At 43.2% G+C, this 23,614-nt stretch overlaps 1 protein-coding gene across 4 annotated transcripts; it reads right to left on the reverse strand.

Annotated features, from left to right (window-relative positions):
- Nucleotides 1-2,023: 2,023 nt before the first annotated feature.
- Nucleotides 2,024-20,443, reverse strand: SARAF (store-operated calcium entry associated regulatory factor). Of its 4 annotated transcripts, none has more exons than XM_074993931.1 (7): nt 20,319-20,443; nt 18,093-18,268; nt 16,218-16,623; nt 14,002-14,107; nt 13,499-13,567; nt 12,054-12,169; nt 2,024-10,202 (listed from the first exon to the last, which is right to left on the reverse strand). In XM_074993931.1, exons 1-7 carry the CDS (start codon nt 20,401-20,403, stop codon nt 10,177-10,179), a joined length of 984 nt encoding a protein of 327 aa, XP_074850032.1. In that variant the 5' UTR covers nt 20,404-20,443; the 3' UTR covers nt 2,024-10,176. The 4 variants fall into 4 exon arrangements, with proteins under 4 accessions (XP_074850032.1, XP_074850034.1, XP_074850031.1 ...); XM_074993930.1 differs by having other exon boundaries at nt 2,030-10,202; nt 14,002-14,110; XM_074993933.1 differs by lacking the exon at nt 13,499-13,567 and having other exon boundaries at nt 2,028-10,202.
- Between the last annotated feature and the right edge of the window lie 3,171 nt (nt 20,444-23,614).

Below are 23,614 nucleotides of genomic sequence, written 5' to 3' on the forward strand. Positions count from 1 at the left end.
TCCTGCCATATTTAATCATCTGTCCTGTGATCTTATCATTTCTATGGCTCTTGTTGTTCTTTAGTTGTTTCACTGCTTTTTCTACTTCCTCCTCTGAAATATCATCAGTCGCACTCTCAATGCTCAGTGGAGATATATCATTCAGTTATTCGATCAGTCCCTCTGAGACACTTGGGTCCAACTGTGCTTTGTACAGATCAGTGCAATATCTCGTCCATCACCGCACAACCTTCTCCTTGTTCATGAGTACCTTGTCATTCTCATCTTTGCTTGCCATCTGCTTTGGCTGCCATTTCCTATTAACATTCCTTATACACCTCCCTGATCTTATATTCGCCGTAATACCTCTCTGTATCTTCACACTGCTCCTCTAACTATTTCACCTTATTCCTTCTGGTCACTTTCCTTACCTCCTTGCATTTCACCTTATATTGCTGTTCCGCCCTCTTGGAAACATCCCTTCTGATCTCGAGCGCTCTCTTCTCTTGGAGCCTCTTCAGTGTCTCCTGTGGAATCCACTTCTTATTGATCTACTCTTCTTCTCAAACAGTCTGCACAATTGCCTCTTCTATCTCCTTGGCTATCCCTTCGACTCTCTTATCTAGATCTTTCTCTGTGGCCACATTCTCTGTGGCTAATCTTCTCTTTGAGTGCTGCTCTGTATGCAGTCCCTATTTCTTACTCTCCTAGCCTTGCCCTTTCTCTTCTTTTTTTAAACTGTGTCTTACACTTTCTCTTGAGTTTCATCTTGATGTTTCCAATCACTATACTGTGGTCCAAATCTATATCTGCTCCTTGGAAATTTCGGCACTGCTGTACTGATGTTACCCATCTTCTGATCAAAATCATATCTGTCATGTTCTTGGACTTACCATCATTTGATCACCATGTCCACTTCCTACAGTCCTTTTGTTGGAATGTCATGTTGCAGATCACCATCTCATGCTCCATAGCAAACTCTACTAATTTCTTGCCTCATTTGTTTCTTTCTCTGTATCCAAAGCTTCCCATGACTCTCTCCCAACCTTCGTGATCTGTTCCGACCTTCATGTTTCTATCTTTTCCGATGATCAACACGTCTCTCTTCGGCATCTTCTCTAGTGTCTTTCTCAAGTCTTTAAAGAATAGCTCAATCTCTTCCTCTGTACTGTCTGATATGGGTGCATACACCTGAATGACTGAGATATTGGACAGTTTTGCTTTGAATCTCGCTACCATCATTCTTGCACTCACCAGTGCATATCCTAACAATACTCCTCTAGCTCTTTTGCTAAGGAGGAATCCAACTCCTGCCTCATGCTTCGTTTTGTTCCCTGACCGAATGACTTTGCAACCGCACATCTTTCCTGATGCCATCCAGCGCATAGAATCATAAAACAATAGAGCTGGAAGAGACCTAAAAAAGTCATTAAGTTCAGCCCCCTGCCCCACCCAGGACGAAACCCATCAGATCAGCCCCACCAGGGCTTTGTCAAGGCGAGACTTAAACACCTCCAGGGATGGAGATTCCACTCCTTCCCTGGGTAGACCATTCCAATGCTTCACCACCCTCCTAGTGAAAAAGTTTCTCCTAATGTTCAACCTGGACCTTCCCAACCACAAATTGAGACCATTGTTCCATGTTCTGCCATCCATGACCACTGTGAACAGCCTCTCTCCAGCCTCTTTGCAGCCTCCCTTCAGTAAGCTGAAGGCTGTTATCAAGTCCCCCCTCAGTCTTTTCCTCTGCAGACTAAACAGTCCCAGTTCCCTCAACCTTTCTTCACAGGTCATATGCTCCAGCTCCCTAATTATTTTGGTCACCCTCCGCCAGACCCTTTCCAGCGTATCCACATCCTTCCTATAATTGGGGGCCCAGAACTGGACACAGTACTCCAGATGCAGCCTCACCAAAGCCAAATAAAGAGAAACAATCACTTCTCTGGATCTACTGGCAACACTCCTCTTGATGCAACCTAATATGCCATTAGCTTTCTTGGCTACAACGGCACAGTGTTGACTCATGTCCAGCTTCTCGCCCACTACAACTCCCAGGTCCTTTTCTGCAAAACTACTACCAAGCCAGTTGGACCCCAGCCTGTAACAATGCTTGGGATTCTTCCGGACCAAGTGCAGGACTCTGCACTTGTCCTTATTGAACCTCATCAGATTTCTTGCAGCCCAGTCTTCCAATTTGTCTAAGTCAGTCTGGACCCTATCCCTACCCTCCAGCATATCTACCTCTCCTCCTAGCTTAGTGTCATCTGCAAACTTGCTGAGGGTGCAATCCAACCCCTCATCCAGGTCACTGATAAATATGTTGAACAGAACTGGACCCAGAAGTGAACCTTGGGGCACTCCACTAGAAACTGACTGCCCTCCTGACATTGAGCCGTTGATCACTACCTGCTAGGCCCGACCTTCTAGCCAGCTTTCTATCCATCTTACTGTCCATTTATCCAATCCACATTCCTTTAACTTGCTGCCAAGCATATTGTGGGAGACTGTATCAAAAGCTTTGCTAAAGTCAAGATAAATCACATCCATTGATTTTCCCCTAGCCACAGAGCCAGTTATCTCATTGTAGAAACTAATCAGATTGGTCAGGCGTGACTTACCAATGCAATATACCTGGACTGGGAGAGAAGGGCATCTCTCCATCTCCTTCTGAAGCAGCTCTAATCTTCCAGTTACACACAGCGTTTGGACATTCCACGTACCAATTGATAGTATATGTGTTAGGTGTCATTTTGTTTTGGTAGCCAACTAGTTGACCCAACCCCCATTGCTTGATTAGTGCTGCGGACCTTATTTATCTGGGCAATGTCCAAGCTGATATCTTTTATCATTTAGTTGTATTGGCATCAGATTTTATTTGTATTTGGTTTTTTTCATAGTCAGCACATCATCACTCATCTGACCAACCCTCCTCATTCATCCTACATCACTCAAGTCAATAAGAGAAATCAGTCAGTCAGGCAATGGCAACCATTTGATTACATTAAATAAAAGGGTTCTGGGGTTACTGGTAGGGAAGAAATTATACCTCCCATTTTATGGCAGTTTACCTCTCTCTAAGCAAGGCCCAGCTGTGGGACAAAGTCCAAAATGAAGTAGAAACAACTTATTCTTGTGGCAACTGGATCTGCTGTAGGATTCCTTCCTTGCATATGTAAATAGCTCTTTCTTCACCTCAGCTCTGTGCATGTTTCTGCAGTAGACAAGGGCCAGCAATAAAAGTGAAAGGGACCCCAATTTATGTGGCATACAGTTAACCTGGAGACTAACGTGAACGATAGCCCTCAGAATGCCAAATAAATATTTTTGGTAACGTTTTGTACTTGTAAATGGTGGTTTTGAGTTTTCAGGACCATCAGGAGACTGCAGAAAATGACTAATGCTGTGGAGTCTTTCATTCCAACTGTATGAAATACTGCAAAGAATTACCATGGTAAATTCTGAAAGAGGCACCTCGTCAAACTGTCTTGCTCATTTGCTTAATTTTTACTGACCCTATAAACATTTAATATATGTTTAATTCCTTTCACTTTATTATTGAGCTCACATTTACCACACTGTTATATCTATCTAACTTCATAAATGGCCCATTAACATCACTGGAGTAAATACCTGTGGAGCAAAAGCCAGGCTCACAAAGGTAACTTTGGACATTTTGCTCCCTATTGAAATTCTTATCCCCAAGTTAGGGTATGTCTACGCTACAAAATTACGTCCATTTTATTTGTTTGACTTTGACGAGCGGCTTAGACAAACACAGTTTTGCATGTCTCCACCAGGTGGCTGTGGACAGTGGAGCACATCTTCACTGCCAGGGGTTGCACTGACTACAGGCCTTTGGATCGGTCTGTCTTTTGCACTTTTAAACAGCTATAGGCTCTGCAGTCAGAGCACCATTTGTTTTTCCTTTCAATACCAGCAATCATAAGTGAGAGAGAAGGGGGCACATGTGCAGTTCTTTTTAACCTACAACAGATTCAGAATTAACAAGCGTATGGTTGCACTTTTGGGGTGGAAAAAGACTGTTCTCCTTGAAAAGCCTAATAAGATACAGGGTTAGCAGTCAAGTGATTGCTGTTGTAATTACTTTGTATTCTTTGCATTATGGTGATGCCTGAAAGCTCTAACAAGGGATAACTATTGTGCTGCTTATAGTACGCACACCTAAGAAAAAGAAAGTCCCTGCTCTTCAGTTCATAGTGAAATTTTGGTTTCTCAGGCTTATACAGCAACACAAATTAATGGCAGATAAACAAGCAATTGAGCAGAACGTGCCCCGTGCCTGTTATACGTGTAGCTTTGTCTCTTGTTTGGAGTCTTTATTTTCACAGGTATAAGGCTACTTGTGGTGGTAGTAGTCCTCAGGTGTTAACTTGATTGCAACACCCAACACTTTCTTTTAAAGAACAGGCCTGGTCCTATCAGCCCTGGCAGCTTAACTTGAAATTCTGGTGTTAGAAGAACCCTTGACAAAGCTGCTCTTATAAGCTACTAAACGCCTGATCTTACTTCATTTTAGTCAATAGTGAAACTCCCATTGACTTCACTAAGAACAGGATCAAGCCTAAAATGTGGGGGGAAATGAGCCAAAATTCAGTGTTTGAGGAAAACAATTTCACTCCAGCTGAGTGTCCGATACATTATAAGGCCAAAAAGGGCCATTCTGTGTCCCTAGTCCGATCTGTGTAACACAGTCCGCAGAACAACAAGAAGTCTTGTGGCACCTTATAGACTAACAGATATTTTGGAGCATAAGCTTTCGTGGGCAAAGACCCACTTCATCAGATGCATGAGTCGGGGAGGGTGGTTTCAGAGAGGTATTTAAAGAGTGGGGTCCCAGTAAGAGGGAGGGCCAGAGCTGACAAGGTCATTTCCCCTCTTAAACAAAATGTGACATACACAAAGCCTTTCAGCTGGATGTACAGGCTAATAATGCTGACTGCAAAGCCCATGATGGGGTGTAACAGTCACTCAAGAGTGCACTGGTATCACAGGTGCTCTGCAAAATAGCATGGCATTTTGTGGAAAACAAGGCAACGAGAAGAGCCATCTAGGCTTTGGATACAGACCTACATAGCTGGGTTTGAAATGACCAGGAAACCCGTCTGGTGACTTGCCTGCCTGGTGCGAAGGTTGCAGATCTCTAAGCATCTAGACAGACTTATGTGTAGTGCTGGGGTGGCGCTGGTGGTTGTGGCACATGTAGGTACCAATGACATACGGAAGAGTAGGAGAGAGGGTCTGGAAGCTAGGAAAGAGACTGAAATCCAGGACCTCTATGGAGGCATTCTCAGAAGTGGTTCCAGTACATGAAGGGCTAGGTAGGCAGGCAGAAATTCAGAGTCTCAATGCATGGATGAGATGATGGTGTAGGGAGGAAGGGTTTAAGATTTATTAGGCAAAAATTTGGGGATGAATGAATTCCCCAAAGATGAATTCCACCTAAACCAAAGTGGAACCAGACTGCTGGCACTTACCATTAAACAGGTTGTAGAGCAGTTTTTAAACTAAGAAATGGAGGAAAGCTGATTGGTGCAGAGCAGCATGTGGATTTGACAGAGACTTCTCTTAGAGGAGAGTCTATTAATAGAAACAATCACAAGAGAAAGGATCACCAAAGGGCAAACAAATAGCGACAAGCTTTTAAATGCTTACATGCAAATGTTAGACATTTAAATAATTAGATGGGTGAACTAGAGTGCCTTGTGTTAGAGGAGGATATTGATACAAAGGCATCACAGAAACTCGGTGGAATGAGGATAATCAATAGGACACAATCATACTGAAGTATAAAATATACTGGAAGGACTAAAAAGTTTGTGCAGGTGGGGGAGTGGCCCTATATGTGAAAGAAAATGTAGAATCAAATGAAGTGAAAAATCTTAAATGAATCAAAAGATTCCATAGAATCTCTATGGATAGAAATTCCGTGCTCTAATAAGAATATAGCAGTACAAATATACTATTGACCACCTGACCAGGACAGTGATAATGACTATGAAATGCTAAGGGAGACTAGAGAGGCAATCAAAACAATAACCTCAATAATAGTAGGGGATTTCAATTATCCCCAAATTGACTGCGTACATGTCACCCCAGGATGAGATGTGGAGATAAAATTTCTGATACCTTAACTGACTGCTTCTTGGAGCAGGTAGTATAGGAACCCACAGGGGGAGAGGCAATTCTTGATTTAGTTCTGAGTGGAGTGCAGGATCTGGTCCAAGAGGTAAACGTAACAGGACCGCTTGGAAATAGTGACCATAATATAACATTTAAAATTCCTGTGGTGGAAAGAACATCTCAGCAGTCCAATACTGTGGCATTTAATTTCAGAAAGGGGAACTATGCAAAACAGAGGGTTAGTTAAATGGAAATTAAAAGGTACAGTGACTAAAGTAAAATCCCCACATGCTGCATGGGAAATTTTCAAAGACACCATAACAGAGGCTCAATTTAAATGTTTACCCCAAATTAAAAAACATAGTAAAAGACCCAACAAAGAGCCACCTTAGCTTAACAACCATGTAGAAGAAGCTGTCAGAGATAAAAAGGCATCTTTTAAAAAGTGGAAGTCAAATCCTAGTGAGGAAAATAAAAAGTAGCATAAACACTGCCAATGTCAATGTAAAAAACACAATAAGAAAAACCAAAACGGAGTTTGAAGAACAGCTAGCCAAAAACTCAAAAAGCAATATCAAAATGTTTTTTAAGTATATCAGAGACAGGAAGCCTGCTAAACAACCAGTGGCACCCCTAGACGATCGATATACAAAAGCAGCACTCAAAGATGACAAAGACATAGCAGAGAAACTCAATGAATTCCTTTGTTTCAGTCTTCACGACTGAGATAGTTAGGGAGAGTCCCAAATCTGAGCTGTCCTTTGTAGGTGAGAAATCTGAAGAACTGTCCAAGACTGAGGGGTCATTAGAGGTTGTTTTGGAATTAACTGATAAACTTCAGAGCAACAAGTCACTGGGACTAGATGGCCTTCACCCAAGAGTTCTGAAAGAACTCAGATGCGAAATTGTGGAGCTATTAATTGTGGTTTGTAACCTATCCTTGCAATCAGCTTCTGTTCCCAGTGACTGGAAGATAGCTAACATAATGCCAATATTTAAAAAGGGCTCAAGAGGCAATCCCAGCAATTATAGACCAGTAAGTCTAACATTGGCACTGGGCAAATTATTTGAAACCATAGTAAAGAATAAAATTGTCAGACACAATTTGTTGAGTGAAAGTCAGCACGGTTTCTGGAAAGGGAAATAATGTCTTACTAGAGTTCTCTGAATTGGTCGAACAAACATGCAGATAAGGGGGATCCAGTAGATATACTGCACTTGGATTTCCAGAAAGCCTTTGACAAGGTCCCTCACCAAAACCTCTTACATAAATTGTCATGGGATAAGAGGGAAGATCTGTTCATGGATTGAGAACTGGTTAAAAGGCAGGAAACAAGGTAGGAATAAATGGTAAATTTTCAGAATGGAGGGGTTGCTAGTGGTGTTCCCCAAGGGTCAGTCTTAGGCCCAAGCCTATTCAACTTATTCATAAATGATCTGGAGAAAAGGCTAAACTCTGAGGTGGCAAAGTTTGCAGATGACACTAAATTGCTCATGATAGTTAAGACCAAAGCCAACTGTGAAGAACTTTAAAAGGAGCTCACAAAACTGAGTGACTGGGCAACAAAATGGCAAATGAAATGTAATGTGGATAAATGTAAAGTAATGCACATTGGAAAAAATAACCCCAACTATACATACAATATGATGCGAGCTAATTTAGCTAGAACTCATCAGGAAAGAGATCTTGGAGTCATCGTGTATAGTCCTCTGAAAACATCCCTGCAGTGTGCAGCGGCAGTCAAAAGAAAACAGGATGTTAGGAATCATTAAAAAAGTGATGAAGACAGAGAATATCTGATTGTCCTTATATAAAACCATGGTACACCTGCATCTTGAATTCTGGTCTCCTTATAATAAATAAATAATTTGCTGGCATTAGAAAAGGTTCAAAAAGGGCAACTAAAATGATTAGGGGGTTTGGAATGGGTGCCATTTGCAGAGAAATTAGAGACTAGGACTCTTCAGTTTAGAAAAGAGGACACTAAGGGGGGGATATGATGGCGGTATATAAAATTATGTATGGTGTAGAGAAAGTGAGAGAAAATGAACAAGGAAAAATGATTTACTTGCTCTCATAATATCAAAACTAGAGGACACCAAATGAAATTAATGGGCAGTGGGTTTAAAACAAATAAAAGGACACTTCTTCACACAGCACAGTCACCCTGTGGAACTCCTTGCCAGAGGAAGCTAAGAAGGCTAAGACTATAACAGACTTCAAAGAAGAGCTAGATACATTCATGCAGATTAGGTCCATTAATGGCTATTAGCCAGGATGAGTAAGGAATGGTGTTCCTAGCCTCTGTTTGTCAGAAGCTGGAGCTAGATGGCAGGAGAAAGATCACTGTTTGGTCCACTTCTTCTGGGGCACCTGGTATTGGCCACTGTCAGCAGACAGGATACTGGGCTGGATGGACCTTTGCTCTGACCCAGTATGGCCATTCTTATGTTCAGGCAAAATCATCTTAATTGAATTCGTGCTGAAAAATGGTTGTGGTTATATTTTTCTTTTTGCGCCTACTTGCATTGAGGCCAGGTCTACATCAAGGCTTTTGCTGATACAGAAATACAATTAAGGTAATTACTAAATCTAACTGTCATTACTAAATCACCAAGAGCTTCCAGTATACACCTATGCGCAAAAACAATGCGGAGTCCCGTGGCGCCTCAGAGACTAACAGATTTATGTAACAGCTATATTTATGCCCACCTCTGTAATTTCCACTCCATGCATCTGACAAAGTGGGTTTTTGCCATCAAAAGCTTATGTCCAAATAAATCTATATGTCTTTAAGGCACACAGATGCCTCACTGTTTTTGTGGCTACAGACTAACACCACCTCTGATATTTACCTGGTTTCAAAGTCATATTATTCTCTTCAAACCTCCAGGGGTCCTTAGAGGATCCAATTTCTTTTCTTTTTAAAGCACCCTTCTTTGCTCCCCATACACAACCCATGATGTAAGGAGGCCAGGGGAAACTCCCACAGAGCCCAACACTGGTGGCTCCAAAATAGCATCAGAAAGCAATACCAAAGGGCCACAGAGCCCATGTTACAGAAAAAGGCCACATTTTCAAAAACAAAAGCTGCACAGGGCATTCAGACAACTTGGTAGGGGTATGCTTAAACTGCAAATACAAGTTACGATTTTAGCACTCTTAGTGCACGAAAAATGTCAATCTGGCTGCTAGAGCACTGGCTAGTTATCTTACTCCAAGCCCTGAGCCTGAGCCATCACCTGTGCTGCAGTATCCACACAGCTGTTTTTAGCATTCAATCTGGAGCTGAGTTAGTGAAAGTCTATCAACCCATGCTGGGCATTATATCTCCAAGCTGCAATGTAAACATCTCCTAGGAGTCCTACATTCAGGTATTGGTCTCAGTCAAGCTGGGCCTGAGTGCTTACTACCAAGCTTACCAGTGTGCCAGGGAATTGTCCAACAGTGCAGGTGCTGAAGCACAAAGGTTGAGGAGCCCTGGTTCAAAAGAACTGGCTCCCAGAGCATGATTAAGCCATTTATCTTGGAAAAGGAGAACAGATACAATTGGCAGATCACTAAATTACTGAAGATTGCAAAGACAGTGCTTTGTAAACTTGGAAAACTGTGTTACTGTAGGAAAATAGAGTGGTCTGACATCTGCTAAATCTCTGAACAAGATGGCACTATCCAAGCTCTCTGTTAGGGCTATGAAAAAGTCATTGCCTATATTTACTCCTTCATTCCTGTCCCATGCAGTCAGAGAGGCCTGAGTCTGAATGCATAAAAGAAAAATCCTCACCCCTTAGAGTAGTACCTGCTCCCTGATTTATGTCTATTTTATTTTAAAATTGGTATCCAAAGCATATCTACAACATCTAAATCCAAGAAGCATCTTATTAAAATAAACAATATGGTGTGGAGATATTTCTAACTCCACACCCAGTCCATAAGTCCACAGGAAAAGAATGTCAGTAGCTTTAGAAACTGAAGATCCATATTTGAAAAAGCAGGCACTAAATGCAGGAACAAAGGATGTATTTAACTGCAACCATGCCAGGGAGCTAAGATCATTATCTCCTTTTTGTGCCTCCACAACCTGCGAAGGAAGAAGACAATCATTACAAAATCCTTGACAGTCTTAGCTCAGCCATCAGCTTTCCATTTGGTTCTTGATCTTTTACACTTGTACACACTAATAACAGTCAAGGGTAGTCATGGGATTAGTGCACCCTCTCGCACACTGAGCTGGCCTGGGAAAGATTTCTAAGTGATGACTTGGACTGTCCAATTTTTGACAAGCATTTACTAAAACACACAAAAATAATCCACACAAACAGAAGAGAAGAGAAATCCCTAAGACAGACTGATGAAGGCTGCAGACACTTAAGGATGGGCCCAGTGCAGGTAACATGATTTTCACTGAAGGGCTGTAGGAAAGCTCCACATTTATCATTTAGACTAAAGACCCTCCAAACCAGGAAACTGTTTGAATGCTCTGTGTACAGTGCGGATGCAGTCTTTGGGTGCTACCATAATATATTCATTAATAAATCAACTCCTGGCCCCCCATATTAATCAGTGAGAAATATCTTAAAACACAGCTATGATACCTATCATAAGCTGCCACTATTCAAGCAGGAGCAAGATAAAGAAACTCATTGCTGGAGCAACTCTACCAACTCCATGGAAACAAGAAAAGATGATGATCTGGAATGACAAAACCTATTTACATGAGAAAGGACTTATAGAAGAGCTGGTTACAGCCTAGCTCCAGTTTCAAGCAAAGATGGAATCATAACTGTTTCATCATCTGGAGTTTTAGTTCAGTTCAGAAATACTTCTGAGGTTCTGTCTACACTACAAACTGCAATAGTGTTATCACAGGCTCTTCTGACTACTGAAATTGTAGGGAACATGGGACACTAGACAGAAAAATCTCTATGCCGTACTCCAAACCACCAGACAGCCCAGTGGATCCTTTCCTCCTACAGTCTGGGGATTTAGTGAGGGATTGGGAACGAAGAAGGGAACCACACACCAAATACCTAGGATAAAAATACAGCTCAGCAGCTTTAGTCACGCAGCAGCTTCCACGGTGACTGAGGGTGAGGTCCTGAGAAAAATTAATATTGTATGTTGATGTAATTGTAAATTGTAACAATGCAGATGCACAAGGAGCAGAACAAAGACTGCACAGTGTTGCAATCAAATCCTACTGGTCTTCTAATTTCATTATTTCTATGTGAAATGTATTATATTTAATCAACTACTGTGGAGAAGACAGAGAGGACAAGGTAACAGCATTCAGCTATGCAACAGATTGTTATAAAGAAGATGGGAATTGATTGTTCTCCACGTCCAGCAAGAAATACTCTGTTTGGTTTACAGTGAGTCTCATGTTAGCTACTGGGGAAACGGACTATATGGATAGTTAGGTACTGGAATAGGCTTCCAAGGGAGGTTAGAGAAATTCCAGTCATCGTGGGTTTTTAAGAACAAATCAGGGATGATGATGATGTAGGATTACTTAATCCTGCCTCAGTATAGGGCAGGATGGACCAGCTGACTTCTTGAGGTCCCTTCCAGCCCTACATTGCTATAGTTCTAAGTACCAGTTTTGAATTCCTGAACATGGTCATTAAAGAGCCAGAGGTGGCAGTGTTCAAATGTCATTTGTCACCTTGTCTCTCTCATTTGGCATTTTGGTTGTGTGTTATTTAATCAATAATGCTTTAGGAAAGAAGCTGTGTACAGCAGGAAGTTGACACACAATCAAGGAAATTATACAGAATATCTCCTTGGCAATGTTAGGTTTTATTTTGCCTAGGAAGAGGTGATCCCAAGGCCACCAAAATCCCAGGAGTCCATCCAATTATTTCAATGTGCTTTGGATGAGCCCCAAAATCTCTTGAGGAGCTGCAAGAAATTAAAACGATCTTTGCCTTACCAGAAGCAGTTCTTGTCCCTGAGGTATGAGGCCCTGTAGAGCCACTTGAATTTCCTCCTGTAGAAGGCGGAGCAGTAGGACCAGTATATGGAAAATAAGAGGAACGTGGTTGTGCCCTAACGAAAGAAACATGAGTTTAAGCTTTTTTACTTTTAAATAAAGGTTGCTTTTTAAGATATTACTATCCAGAGCAAAACATTTCTTCTAGGAAAAAAAAAAAAAGCAGACATGAGTAGAAAAAGAATTATACGCATTCTTATTTTTAGGCCTGAAACTTAGCAAGATGCAAAGAGGAACTGGAAAGCTATATGAATAACAAGGATTCTCAGAGTTATACATAATAAGTTTTGGAAGAGATATTAAATCTCATGCTTCAGGATTTAACCAGTCTCTAATTTCTAGGAATTAGGTAGCTTCTTATATCTTCCTAAGAAGTATCTGATGTTGAATATTGTCAGAAGCTAGACTTGATTTTTGACCCAGTCTGGCAAGTATTTTATTCTGCTCTCATTCATGTAATGTTAAAAAATATGTTTTAACTTATTTTTAGGATATTTTACTGGAAAAAAATATGAACAGCAGCAATTCAGGTGTGAGGAAAAAAATGCTAAGTAAAATTTATGATCTTTGACAGATCTCAATTCAGTTTACTATAAACTTCTATAAGCAAGGAATTCCTACTTTTTGAAAATCCAAAATTTACTCCTTCACACCAAGTTTGGATCACAATTTCTTCTTATTCTTGTCAAGACTATGGGGAAAGAAGAGTTTAGCTACTATGGGATTGGGATCACACTGATGTCCTTGTGACACGTGCTTTCACAAATTTGAAAATGTTGGCCTAAAATCTGTTCTAAGATAGGAAGCTAAAGTTAGGCTCTTAAATACTTATTTAGGCCACTGAAATGTGACTTGAATTTCCAGCACTCTGAGCATTCAAGACCACTGACTGAAGCCAAAAAGCACACCTTTTTTAATTTTCAAATTTCCTGGTATTTCGACAAGTTTCAAGTTAAAAAAAAATCTGGGTATCTGAAACATCCTAGGAGCCCTATTAGGGTGACAAGTTACTTCAGTAAGCCACTTTTCTATAAAAAGCATCGCACTGTAAAAATTTGTTTCTTCCTACTAACGAACTCATGCTGTGTGCGTTCAATCATATCTATAAAAACTTTTACTTCTGTTTGCCCATTCTGTTGCTTCTTCTACATCACAACTGGGGTCTGATCCCAAACTGTTTTTTCTACAAAGTTTCCAGTTTGTCTCATCCAGCTCTCTGCAAATCAGTTTTTAAAATGGATTGAAACATCACTGCACTCCAGCATCTTTTGTATTAGAATTATGGAGCTTTTATCAGTTAGTATCCCAATTTTTTCCTCTTATAGAGTAAGTAAAAACACAGCCCCTTATATTCCTACATTCCAATAAAAGATGAGTTGGCATACCTGCAGCTACCCCAGTACCTTGATAAACAAACACTCTTGTAGAAGATCAGTTTGAGCAGTGCGAAGTCCCTGCAGAACAACAAAATCCCACTAAAATGGCAGCTCTTTCTATTCCTAGTAGGTTTCACGTAAGAGTTTACAAAATGTTTTGATTTTTAAATAAAGGTTTCAAATGCAGTCTCAGATATTTCAATTAGTTTATTATTGTAAACCAAGTTTTAGCCTGTTTCTTTGTACATGGCTTTTAAAATTTGCAGTTTATCTAAGCAAGCTCCAATGGTATTGCTTAACTGAAAAAAAAAAACAGTCTCAAAGAACTCTTAAAATGCCCCATCTGTGGAAGTTGCACCCTTGGCTGGGAATTGCTATTGTAGCACGATTTTGTAGCTTGGATGCAGGATCCTGCAACCTCAAATACAGAAGCAATGTGAATATTTTATAGGCAAGTAAAGTGTAGGAAGAAAGACTCAGGAGACCAGGCAGAGAGTGAGCCCTGTGCTTACCTTTGACTACCAGCCAAGTATCCAAGGAGGCCCCCTGTTCCGAGTCCAGTCCAAAACCCTGGTCCTGAATTGGCCTCATGACTGGAACTGCCACCAAAACCACCAGCTCCTTAATTCAAATTGCAAATGCAAATAAAAAACTAAAAACCACAATCACCTTTCAGTCAATGACCGTTAAACATAGTGCCATCCTTAGAGTCAAAAATATGCCATATTAAAGAATTATTTTAACAAAGGAGAACGGCAAGACTGACTCCTACTGACTTCAGTCCTTCAAGGGATCAAGCCCCATTTGAAGGGATTCAGGGAGCAGTTGTCCTCAGGAAATGAATACATTGAAAATGGCACTCTCTGTTTAACAGTTGTATTACAGTAATGCTGAGTGTCTCCATCCAAGAGGGCCTGTTTGTACTAGGCACTGGGTAAGAACAGTTAAGAGACATTTCCTGTCCCAAAGAGCTTACATCTAAACGGGCAAGCCAAATAAAGCATGGGAGCTGAAACAAAAGGTGAGGCAACACGTCCAAGAGTACACAGCAGATCAATGGCAAAGCCTGGAATAGAACCAGCTCTGCCAATGTCTTCTACATTAGGCCACCCTACCTCCCAGTCTTCTGACAACACACCTGCTGTTACGTTGAGTAACTGAATGCAGTCAATAGCATGTGCTCAATCTACAGTAAACTCTTCCATACTCAGCACTCTTTTACCCAGAACTCTCAAATCACCAGCATTTTAACCATACGTACATTTTAGTTAAGTTTTCCTTAAATACAGTATGGTGAAAGTAAACACAAATATAGCAAATACGACACAAGTTTACGGTGTACAGTAATCCCTCGACTTACGGGGAGGTTGCATCCTGGGCAACCTCCGCATAAATCAAATTTTGTGTAAGTTGGAGTTGTGGGGGGAATACCCAGAATTCCCCTGACTGGGAGAGCGGGCAACTGGAGCCTCTGCAGAGATCTGCTGCTCCCTGGCATCCCCCAGCTGGAGGAAGCCGTGGAGCAGCAGCACTCCACCGCCATTCCAGCCGCCTGCTTCTCCCCTGGCTGGGAGAAATGGCATGTACGCTGGCTCCAGCTGCTGGCTTCTCCCACATGGGGGTACTGGTGGGGGAGGAGCCACACAGCCCCTGGCTTCTCCAGCTGAGGGGCACGCAGCTGCTTGCAGCCAGGGGAGAGGGGGGCGGTTTCAGTTTGCACTTAACTTATGTTAATGCGAGTTAATCACAAAACAATAGCGCTTCTTGAGGGTTTACTGTATAATACTACTGTTGCTGGTAAATAAAGTACTTTTTGTTAGTTTCTTAATATCCATTCTTTTATTTACTTTAGTGTTATGCACTGCTAATTATACCTCTCCATTATCCAGGATAGTTGAATAACCAGCAACCAGTCCCAGGGCTGCCAGATATGAAAGCTTACTGTAATGATTAAAAACAACACCAACACATTTTTCTCCTAGTAGTTCTGTCTCAAGTGTGTATTAATGGAACTGTTAATTAAGATCAAATTATAAAATCATCATTATTGATGATGCAGGACTCAAGGGAAAACTGCTTGATTTAAATCTGTGGCTGCATGTGCAAAATGACCAGCTAGAAAAACCTTATTTTTAATTGTAAACAGAAGCCTTTTAACCTGGAGTCTGAGGCGACAGGGAACTTCACTATGTCATTTACAGTCACATTTTAGAGTAGAACAGCACTGTAAACTTAAAAAATATCTGGCACCAAATAACGTAGTTTAACAAAAGCATAACAGGGAAGCAGTAGACCTGAAAGCTAACAGAGGTGAACTCCAGAGATAAGTATTTTAAATAAAAATAAAAAGGGAGTGATCAGTTGTTATTCCAAAAAAATCCCCTTGAACACGCCCAATCTAAATTTACCTGCTGTGAACTTCACATGCATAATGTTATGCCACAGAAGTTTGAGGGAAATCAATATGGAATATGAGATGAGTTAAAGAGGGAAAAATTTTTAACATCTGAAATCTGTTGGCCCTGACAAGGACAGGGATGAAAAAATTGACTTGTGCTTGACATCACTTAGCACAGTAGGGTACTGATCCGCAAGTGCGGTTTGCAGGGGCTTCACAATACTGATCAATGCATGCAGACATTATTTTCTTTTTTAACTCTTCCTGCCCACATTTGCTGTCACCAGAACAATATCCCATAGCTTTTTGTTTGTAATACTACAACCACACCTGTAAAGCTGGATTTAAAACCAGGAGGAGGTGGTGTCTGATGATTCTCCCAAGGCATCCTGGAGTATACATGGTCACTAGAAAAACCCTGTTGAGGCAGCTGATTACTAAGGAATAACTTGTAACATCCATAAGCAAGGAGCAGAAGTACTATTACAACAATCACTCCAGCAGCAGAGTCAGAGGAATCCTGTGAATTCACTTTGTTTGATTGGTAATAGCTGGAGCCATAGCTGCCACCAAAGCTGTTAGCTTTTCTTTGGCCTTCCTCCGTTAACTCTAACACATACTGCAAGCCACAAGATCCCCTTAAGATGTAAGGGTCATCTGGATAATCATAGCCTTCACAGCTCACTTCAATTCTTCCAAAGCGATAGGAGTTGTCCAAGTCTGCCTTACACTCCCACTGAAAGAAGTAAACAAAACACATAGTAACCATTTCCTGGAAAACAGGCAAGAGTAGATTTTTCTTTGTAGTAAACTATAGCAACAGTACATAAAATCATATGAAAATACTTGCGAGAGCTTCTGAACATTTGTATTTTAATATTTAGCTATCAAGATTCATAAACCATTAACGGAGAAATTCAACATTCAAAATGTAAACTTGTTGTAACTCAAAGAGTTTCCATAGTCTGCTAACATCAGGTTTTTCTAAGCATTCATTTTTTAAGGCTACCCTGGAGTATAACGTAACAGAAAAAAGCAATGATAAGAATAATTAAAAAAAAAAGTTTTAAAAAGCATCTCTCACAAGAAAGCAGTAAAGTCGCTGCAACGACATACTAATCAAGGCCCCAGATCTACAATCTGATACACATCAAACTTTTGTATCCAGTTGGAGCTCCACTGAGACCAGTGACAGAGAAAGTCTGCGCACATACATTAAATTGCAGGATCAGAAACAGAATGATGTAACAAAGGCATTTTGTAAAGAAAGTCATAAATACAACACCTAAAGACATGCCCATCTTGAACAAAAAATGGCCTTAGGCATAGGACACACAACTATTTAATGCTCACTAAAGCTAATTCCTGAAGAAATAATTCAGAATGAAACTTGCAGATCTGACTGAATTTACAAATACCAGGATCTTAAAAGTGTTTCTATTGCTAAGACTCGTACTTCAGCTTTTCTTCACCAGAAATATATTTTACTGTTACCCAAAATTCTGACAACTGGATAAAATATTAAAATTGAAACCACATTTTTGCTTCTTCAGGTGCCAAAACAAATCCACCTTCTCTTGAAAGATCCAAAAAGCAGACCTTGTCTACAGAAGAAAGCTACAGCAGTTTAACTTAAATGGGTTTTAAAAATCATAACAGAAGTAGTACCTGTGAAAACTGGTAGAAGCCACTGGTTTTGATTACAGGACACTTGGTTTCAGGTTTAGCATAAACTGACTGTTTAAGTTAAACCAACATAAGCTGTCCATTTATGGTCTTGCATTGTTTTAACTAACTCTATTTTAAAAAACAAAAAACCAAAAACTCTCATGTAAGCAAGACCTTATTTTTATACTGAAGATACATATGGGCAATATGGAAACTTTTATATTGGTCTCTGGTCATAGGAAGTATATACTAAGAAAACCTAATGTTTGGCTCACATTAGGTGGACAGTGTTCTTTTAATAAAAAGCGTATAAATTGTTTATAACAAAATGTAAATTTGGGGGTTAAACTAACCAACAATGTTCTTTGAAAACTATGCTTTTAAACAGTCATTAAAGGAATAATCTGCACTATAATCTAGAAATCTCCTTGTGATTCTTTTCAGTTTATGGCTGCTGATAAATTCATTCAGCCTGTGCAAAGAGAATCTTATTTAATATTTAGCATTTCATCTATGTGCACTTTTAAGCAAAGCTACCTGTATGTCAAAGCCATCCCAACCTTTGTTATAACACTGAACAACTGCAGGGACATATACACATCCGGCTGTGCCTCCAGTACATTGTAACTGGGGAATGGGAGATGTCCGTCGAGAAGCAGTATATTGATCTCTGTAGAGAGTGAGAGTTTGAACCTCTCGTAACAAAACTCTCCCTGAAACAGGAAGTACACAGATTAACAAAATTAGAATGGAAGAAGAATTTGTTTCAGAACAAGATTAAATGTAACAGTTAATACAAACAGCCTGCCAACATGCTTTCAGAAAGAGAGAATACTTTAAAAACCACATGAGACTCCCAACAACAATCTGACTGTGGCTGAAAGTTTGTGACACCTACAGACCCTGCTATAATAGGACCCAGCTCTGTTCTGTTCCTTTGCAAGAGATGTTATTGTGTATGTTACAGCCCACCTGACACCACACAGACAACATATAGGCTTACGAGACAAGAGCCGTTGGCTACAATGCAGTAGCTACTCTGTGAAAAGTGAATACCAGACTGTGTCTACCACAGAGATACCCATGAACAAAATTTGGTTAAAATATACCTGTCTGTTTTATAGACTCCCAAAAAACTTCTGATGGGCACTTACAACTGAATGTGAAATTAGTAAAAATGAAAGTGGAGGAGAAACCTATGATGTTAGTAAATCCACATACCAGTCAATCACATTCAGCGCAGCGGTATACAAATTGAAATCTTCAAGCAAGAAAAATGAGTAAAAGGGGGTGTAACTTCAGCCTAGCCTTCGTCAATTTATAAATCGATGACCTATCTACTGTAACAATCCCTAAATCAAATGTCCATTATATCACTGAAAAATTAAATTATTGCTATATCATGACGACTAAATATACTATCACTTCTTCATGAGTATAGCCAAAAATCTTACACCTAAAAATTCACGCTAATGCATGAGCCATGCAGGTCAAAGAACCCCCACTCCATATAATAATTTCTCAGGGGGACAAAAAAATGAAAACAAGTAATGAAGTAACAGACTAACATGGCTCTCTCTCCATCAGTAAAATTCTGTTAGAGACCTGGATATAGTCTCTAAATAATGCATACACAAAAACAAGTCATACTAGGTCAGTCCAGTGAGTGGAGCCGTCCCAAATTTACAGGCATGGAAAACATGGCAGACTGGGAAACCTGGTGTCCTCCTGTGCAATCTGGCCTTCTTTGTGATTGAACCCCATACTGTACAGATTTCATGGGAGGTGACCAGTGTTTTTCAAGAGGAAATTGCAGAACGATCACCAGGCTATTTTAGGAGGATCGCAGTATTGCCACCCTTACTTCTGCACTGCCTTCTGAGCTGGGCAACTTGAGAGCAGTATCTCTAAGGTTGGCGAGACATCTTTCTCTGAAGCTAACACTCCACTAGCAGCAGTGCAGAAGTAAGGATTGCAATATCATACCCATCTACTACTCCTTTCAGAGCTAGGAATCCAGGATGGCATGTAAAACCCAGATCTGCAGGCAGCACTGCAGAAACAAAGCTGCTAATACTAGACCTTCTTGTCCTTACGTCTGTTCTCTGCGTTCAGAGCTGGATTCCCACTCACCAGCCATTGCTCTCCAGCTGCCCAGCTCTGACTGCAGCAGCACCACCACCCACCAGCAGTGCAGACGTGAGAATAGCAGTGCCACAATCCCCCCACCCCTAAGGTTGCGCTCCCCAGACAACTCCTTTCCGGATCAGGGCCCCTACAATTACAGCGCCTGCCATTTCTGAAATCACGCCATTAAAATCCTAGTGACCGTGAGACGGACCAAACCGGACAGCGGACAGCGCAATGCGTCTCGGACCATTTACCACCGTGGGCCACGTCCAGCTAAGGCTGTTACAACAGTTACCGGGTTAACAATCGGACCCAGCGGCTGCTGCCCGGGCTGCAGCCATCAGGGCCCACCAGCCCCGCCTCGGCGGGCGCCGCCCTGAGCCGGTGCGGCGGGCCACAGCCGGCAGCGCCCAGCCCTTCAACCTCGCTGCAGCCGGCAGGACTCGTGCGGCACCGCCAGGCACCGCTCTGTGCCGGGTGCCGGGTGCGCGGGCCGCGGGCCAGGGAGCTGCGGCTGCGGGAGCGCCAGAGGCCGAGGCCCCGCGCCCGAAAGGGGGGGGGGGGGCCCTGCGGCGCGGAGCCGCCCAGCGCCGCCGCTGCCGCCTGCCTCTGGCGCCCAGGCCCGAGCCCTACCTGGCTGCTCCCAGCCTCGCGCCAGCCTCCACCCGCTCGCGAGCAGCAGCAGGGAGCCCAGCAGGCCGCCCCAGCCGGCCGCCATGACGACTACAGACCGCTTCCGCCTGCGCAGTCACCCGGCGCCGAGCGCTCCGGTACTGCGCAGGCGCCCGCAGGCCGTGCCCTCTGATTGGCCGCCGATTGTTAGACGCTCCTCGCCGGCGCCTCCTGCGGGTTAAACCGCCGGCCGCGCGGGCCGGTGACGGAACGCCGTGGGGGGCGGAGTCCGGCCGTCTCCGCCCCCGCCCCCGCCCCGGCCGGCAGAGCCAATGGGAGCAGAGGACTCTACCAGCCGCGCGAGGAGGCGGGGGAACCTGGGCCGCGTCTCACTGCGCCTTGGTGGTACAAGCCTGGGCGGGGGGCGTCCCCCAGCAGCCAGCCCTGTGCCCTTGGCGGGGAGCCCTCGCTGAGCCTGAGGGCCCTGCCGCCCTGACCGCTGCCACCGCACGGCCCATGGGCCGGGGGAAGCCGCGCAGCCCAGGCAGTAGCCGGTGGGCGGTGGGGGCGTCTGCCGCGAGCGCCTCTCAGGCACAGGCTCGGCCCTCCCACGCCGCTGGAGCGGCGGGCAGAGCTAAGGGTGTCTGGAGGCAGCGCCCTCCCGTAGCTTGTTTTGTCAGGCAGGAGATTCCCGGCGCAGGAGGGCGGACGGAGCGGCATGTGATGAGAACCCAGCTCCGGTGCTCACAGTTCCCGCCCGGCTCACGTGGCAAGACTGATTAGAGAGCGTGGGTTAAAACCCAGGCTGCTTATAACTCCAGGAGAACAAGGGATAGTAAGTCGGGTGTCATGGGATCAGAGGGAAAGTCCTCACACGGATTCATCATCAACAACCAGGGGCTCAGCGCCCATTGGCGTCTGATGCCTCCCTCACAATTTCCTTCCATCTCTCCCTGTCCGGTGCAGAGTGGCTTAGTTTCTGTAGACTAGCTCTGCACCAATCTACCATATCATCTACTCATTCTCCGTGGCGTCTGCCTCTCCTCTTCAAACTGTCCTTTATGCCAAATACCAGGGTCTTGACTTTTCCTTTGTTGTTCATTCTACAGATGTGACCAAATAGTTGTAACTCCCGTTGTTGAACTTCTGTTGTATAACCTGCAGTGGTAACAGAGAGGTAGCTGTGTTAGTCTATAGTCTAACAAAACAAACCAGCAGTCCTGTATTGCACTTTAAAGATTAACAATATAATTTATTAGGTGATGAGCTTTCATGGTACAGACCCATTTCCTCAGATCAATAGCATTTCCTGTACAGACTCACAGTTATATAGCACAGAGGTCCAAAAACATAAAAAAAAAAAAAAAACTGACAAATGAGATACATGAAATTGAAGGTGGGGAGAGGGGGAGGTTCTATTTCAACTGTATCTTCCTACATAATGCTCATTGATGACCTACATCCATCCTATTCTCAGGATCTTTTTATAACAACTCCTTTCAAATGCCAATATCCTTCTATTTGAATCTTTCATTGTCACCCACGTCTCACGTCCGTACAGCATGCTGCTGAATACACACGTTTTCAAGATGCTCAACTTCCTTAGGAAGATAATTGCTTTGCTTTTCCAGATCTTATCAATCACCCTCAAACTCACTCTTGCTTTAACTAGTCTAGTTACTATATCCTTCTTACAGTCTAGAATCATACGTGTTGTTGCTCCCCAGATACATGAACTTTTCTATGTTCTCTAGTTTGATCCCGCACTGCGATTCGGGGTACACCCTCTCAGCAATCTTCTGGAGTCTGCCAAGGATGACGCGAGCGAACAGTTTACCAGTGACGCTTAGGAGGGAGATTCCACGGTAGTTGTTGCAGTCGCTTCTGTCTCCTTTGTTCTTATACAACGTTACAATGTTAGTGTCACGCGTATCCTGTGGAACCGCACCCTCTTTCCAGCACAGGCACAGTAGCTCATGCAGGGGTTCCAGGAGTGTGTCTGCGGCATATTTGATTACCTCTGGTGGTATACCATCCTGACCAGGGGCCTTTCCAGCTGCAATGCTGTTGATGGCTCTCTTCAGTTCATCCACAGTCGGCTCTTGGTCCAGTTCGTCCATGACTGGTAGGAGCTCGACGGCATCGAGGTCTACCGTTGATATGGTCTTCTCTCTAAGGCAGCTGCAGGAGAAGTGCAGGGAGCAGAGAAAGCCACTCTACATAGCCTTCATTGACTTGACCAAGGCTTTTGACTTGGTCAGCAGGGATGGTCTGTTCAAACTGCTCCACAAGATAGGCTGTCCTCCACGGTTACTGAAGATGATCCAGTCGTTCCACGAAAACATGAGAGGAACCATCCAATATGACGGCGCATTATCGGATGCTTTCAGAATCAGGAGCAGCGTCAAACAAGGATGCGTGCTTGCTCCAACATTGTTCGGGATCTTCTTCACACTTCTCCTGAAACATGCCTTTGGATCTTCAACAGAGGGCGTCTTGCAGCACACAAGATCCGATGGGAAACTGTTTAACCTTGCAAGGCTGAAAGCTAAGTCTAAGGTGTGAGAAGTCCTCATCAGAGACATGCTGTTCGCAGACGGTGCTGCTGTAGTGTCTCACACAGAAGACCAGCTTCAAAAACTGCTGGATCGGTTCTCCAAAGCGTGCAAGGACTTTGGGCTTACCATCAGCCTAAAGAAGACGAACGTACTCGGTCAGGATGTTGCTGAATCCCCATCAATCAGCATTGACAACTATACGCTAGAGGCTGTCCACGAGTTCGTTTACCTAGGGTCCACCATCACTGACACCCTGTCGTTGGACACTGAGCTAAATAGGAGGATCGGAAAAGCGGCCACAACTCTGTCCAGACTCAGCAAGAGAGTGTGGAATAACAACAAGCTGTACACTCACACCAAAATGCAAGTCTACAGAGCCTGCATCCTCAGCACCCTCCTTTATGGCAGCGAGACTTGGACCCTGTGTGCCCGCCAGGAAAAGAGGCTGAACGTCTTCCACTTGCGCTGCCTCAGGCGCATCCTTGGAATATCATGGAAGGACAGAGTGACCAACACTGCCGTCCTTGAGCAAGCTGGAATCCCAACCATGCACACCCTCCTCAGGCAGCGTCGACTCCGCTGGCTTGGCCACGTCCACAGGATGAACGATGGAAGGATTCCAAAAGACATCCTGTATGGTGAGCTAGCCTCTGGCAAAAGACCTCCCAGACGCCCCCAGTTGCACTACAAAGATGTCTGCAAGAGAGACCTCAGAGAGGTAGACATCGAGCTGGACAACTGGGAAGATCTAGCAGATGA

This window comes from Carettochelys insculpta, chromosome 4, assembly GCF_033958435.1.
Source record: "Carettochelys insculpta isolate YL-2023 chromosome 4, ASM3395843v1, whole genome shotgun sequence".
Taxonomy (NCBI): Eukaryota; Metazoa; Chordata; order Testudines; family Carettochelyidae; genus Carettochelys; species Carettochelys insculpta.

Coding starts and splice junctions, on each gene's coding strand:
- SARAF (XM_074993930.1), bottom strand. CDS start 20,403: ATGGCGGCCGGCTGGGGCGGCCTGCTGGGCTCCCTGCTGCTGCTCGCG. Junction 18,269..20,318: donor GCGAGGCTGGGAGCAGCCAG/GTAGGGCTCGGG, acceptor TTCCTGTTTCAG/GGAGAGTTTTGTTACGAGAG. Junction 13,568..14,001: donor TACTTGGCTGGTAGTCAAAG/GTAAGCACAGGG, acceptor GTTGTTCTGCAG/GGACTTCGCACTGCTCAAAC.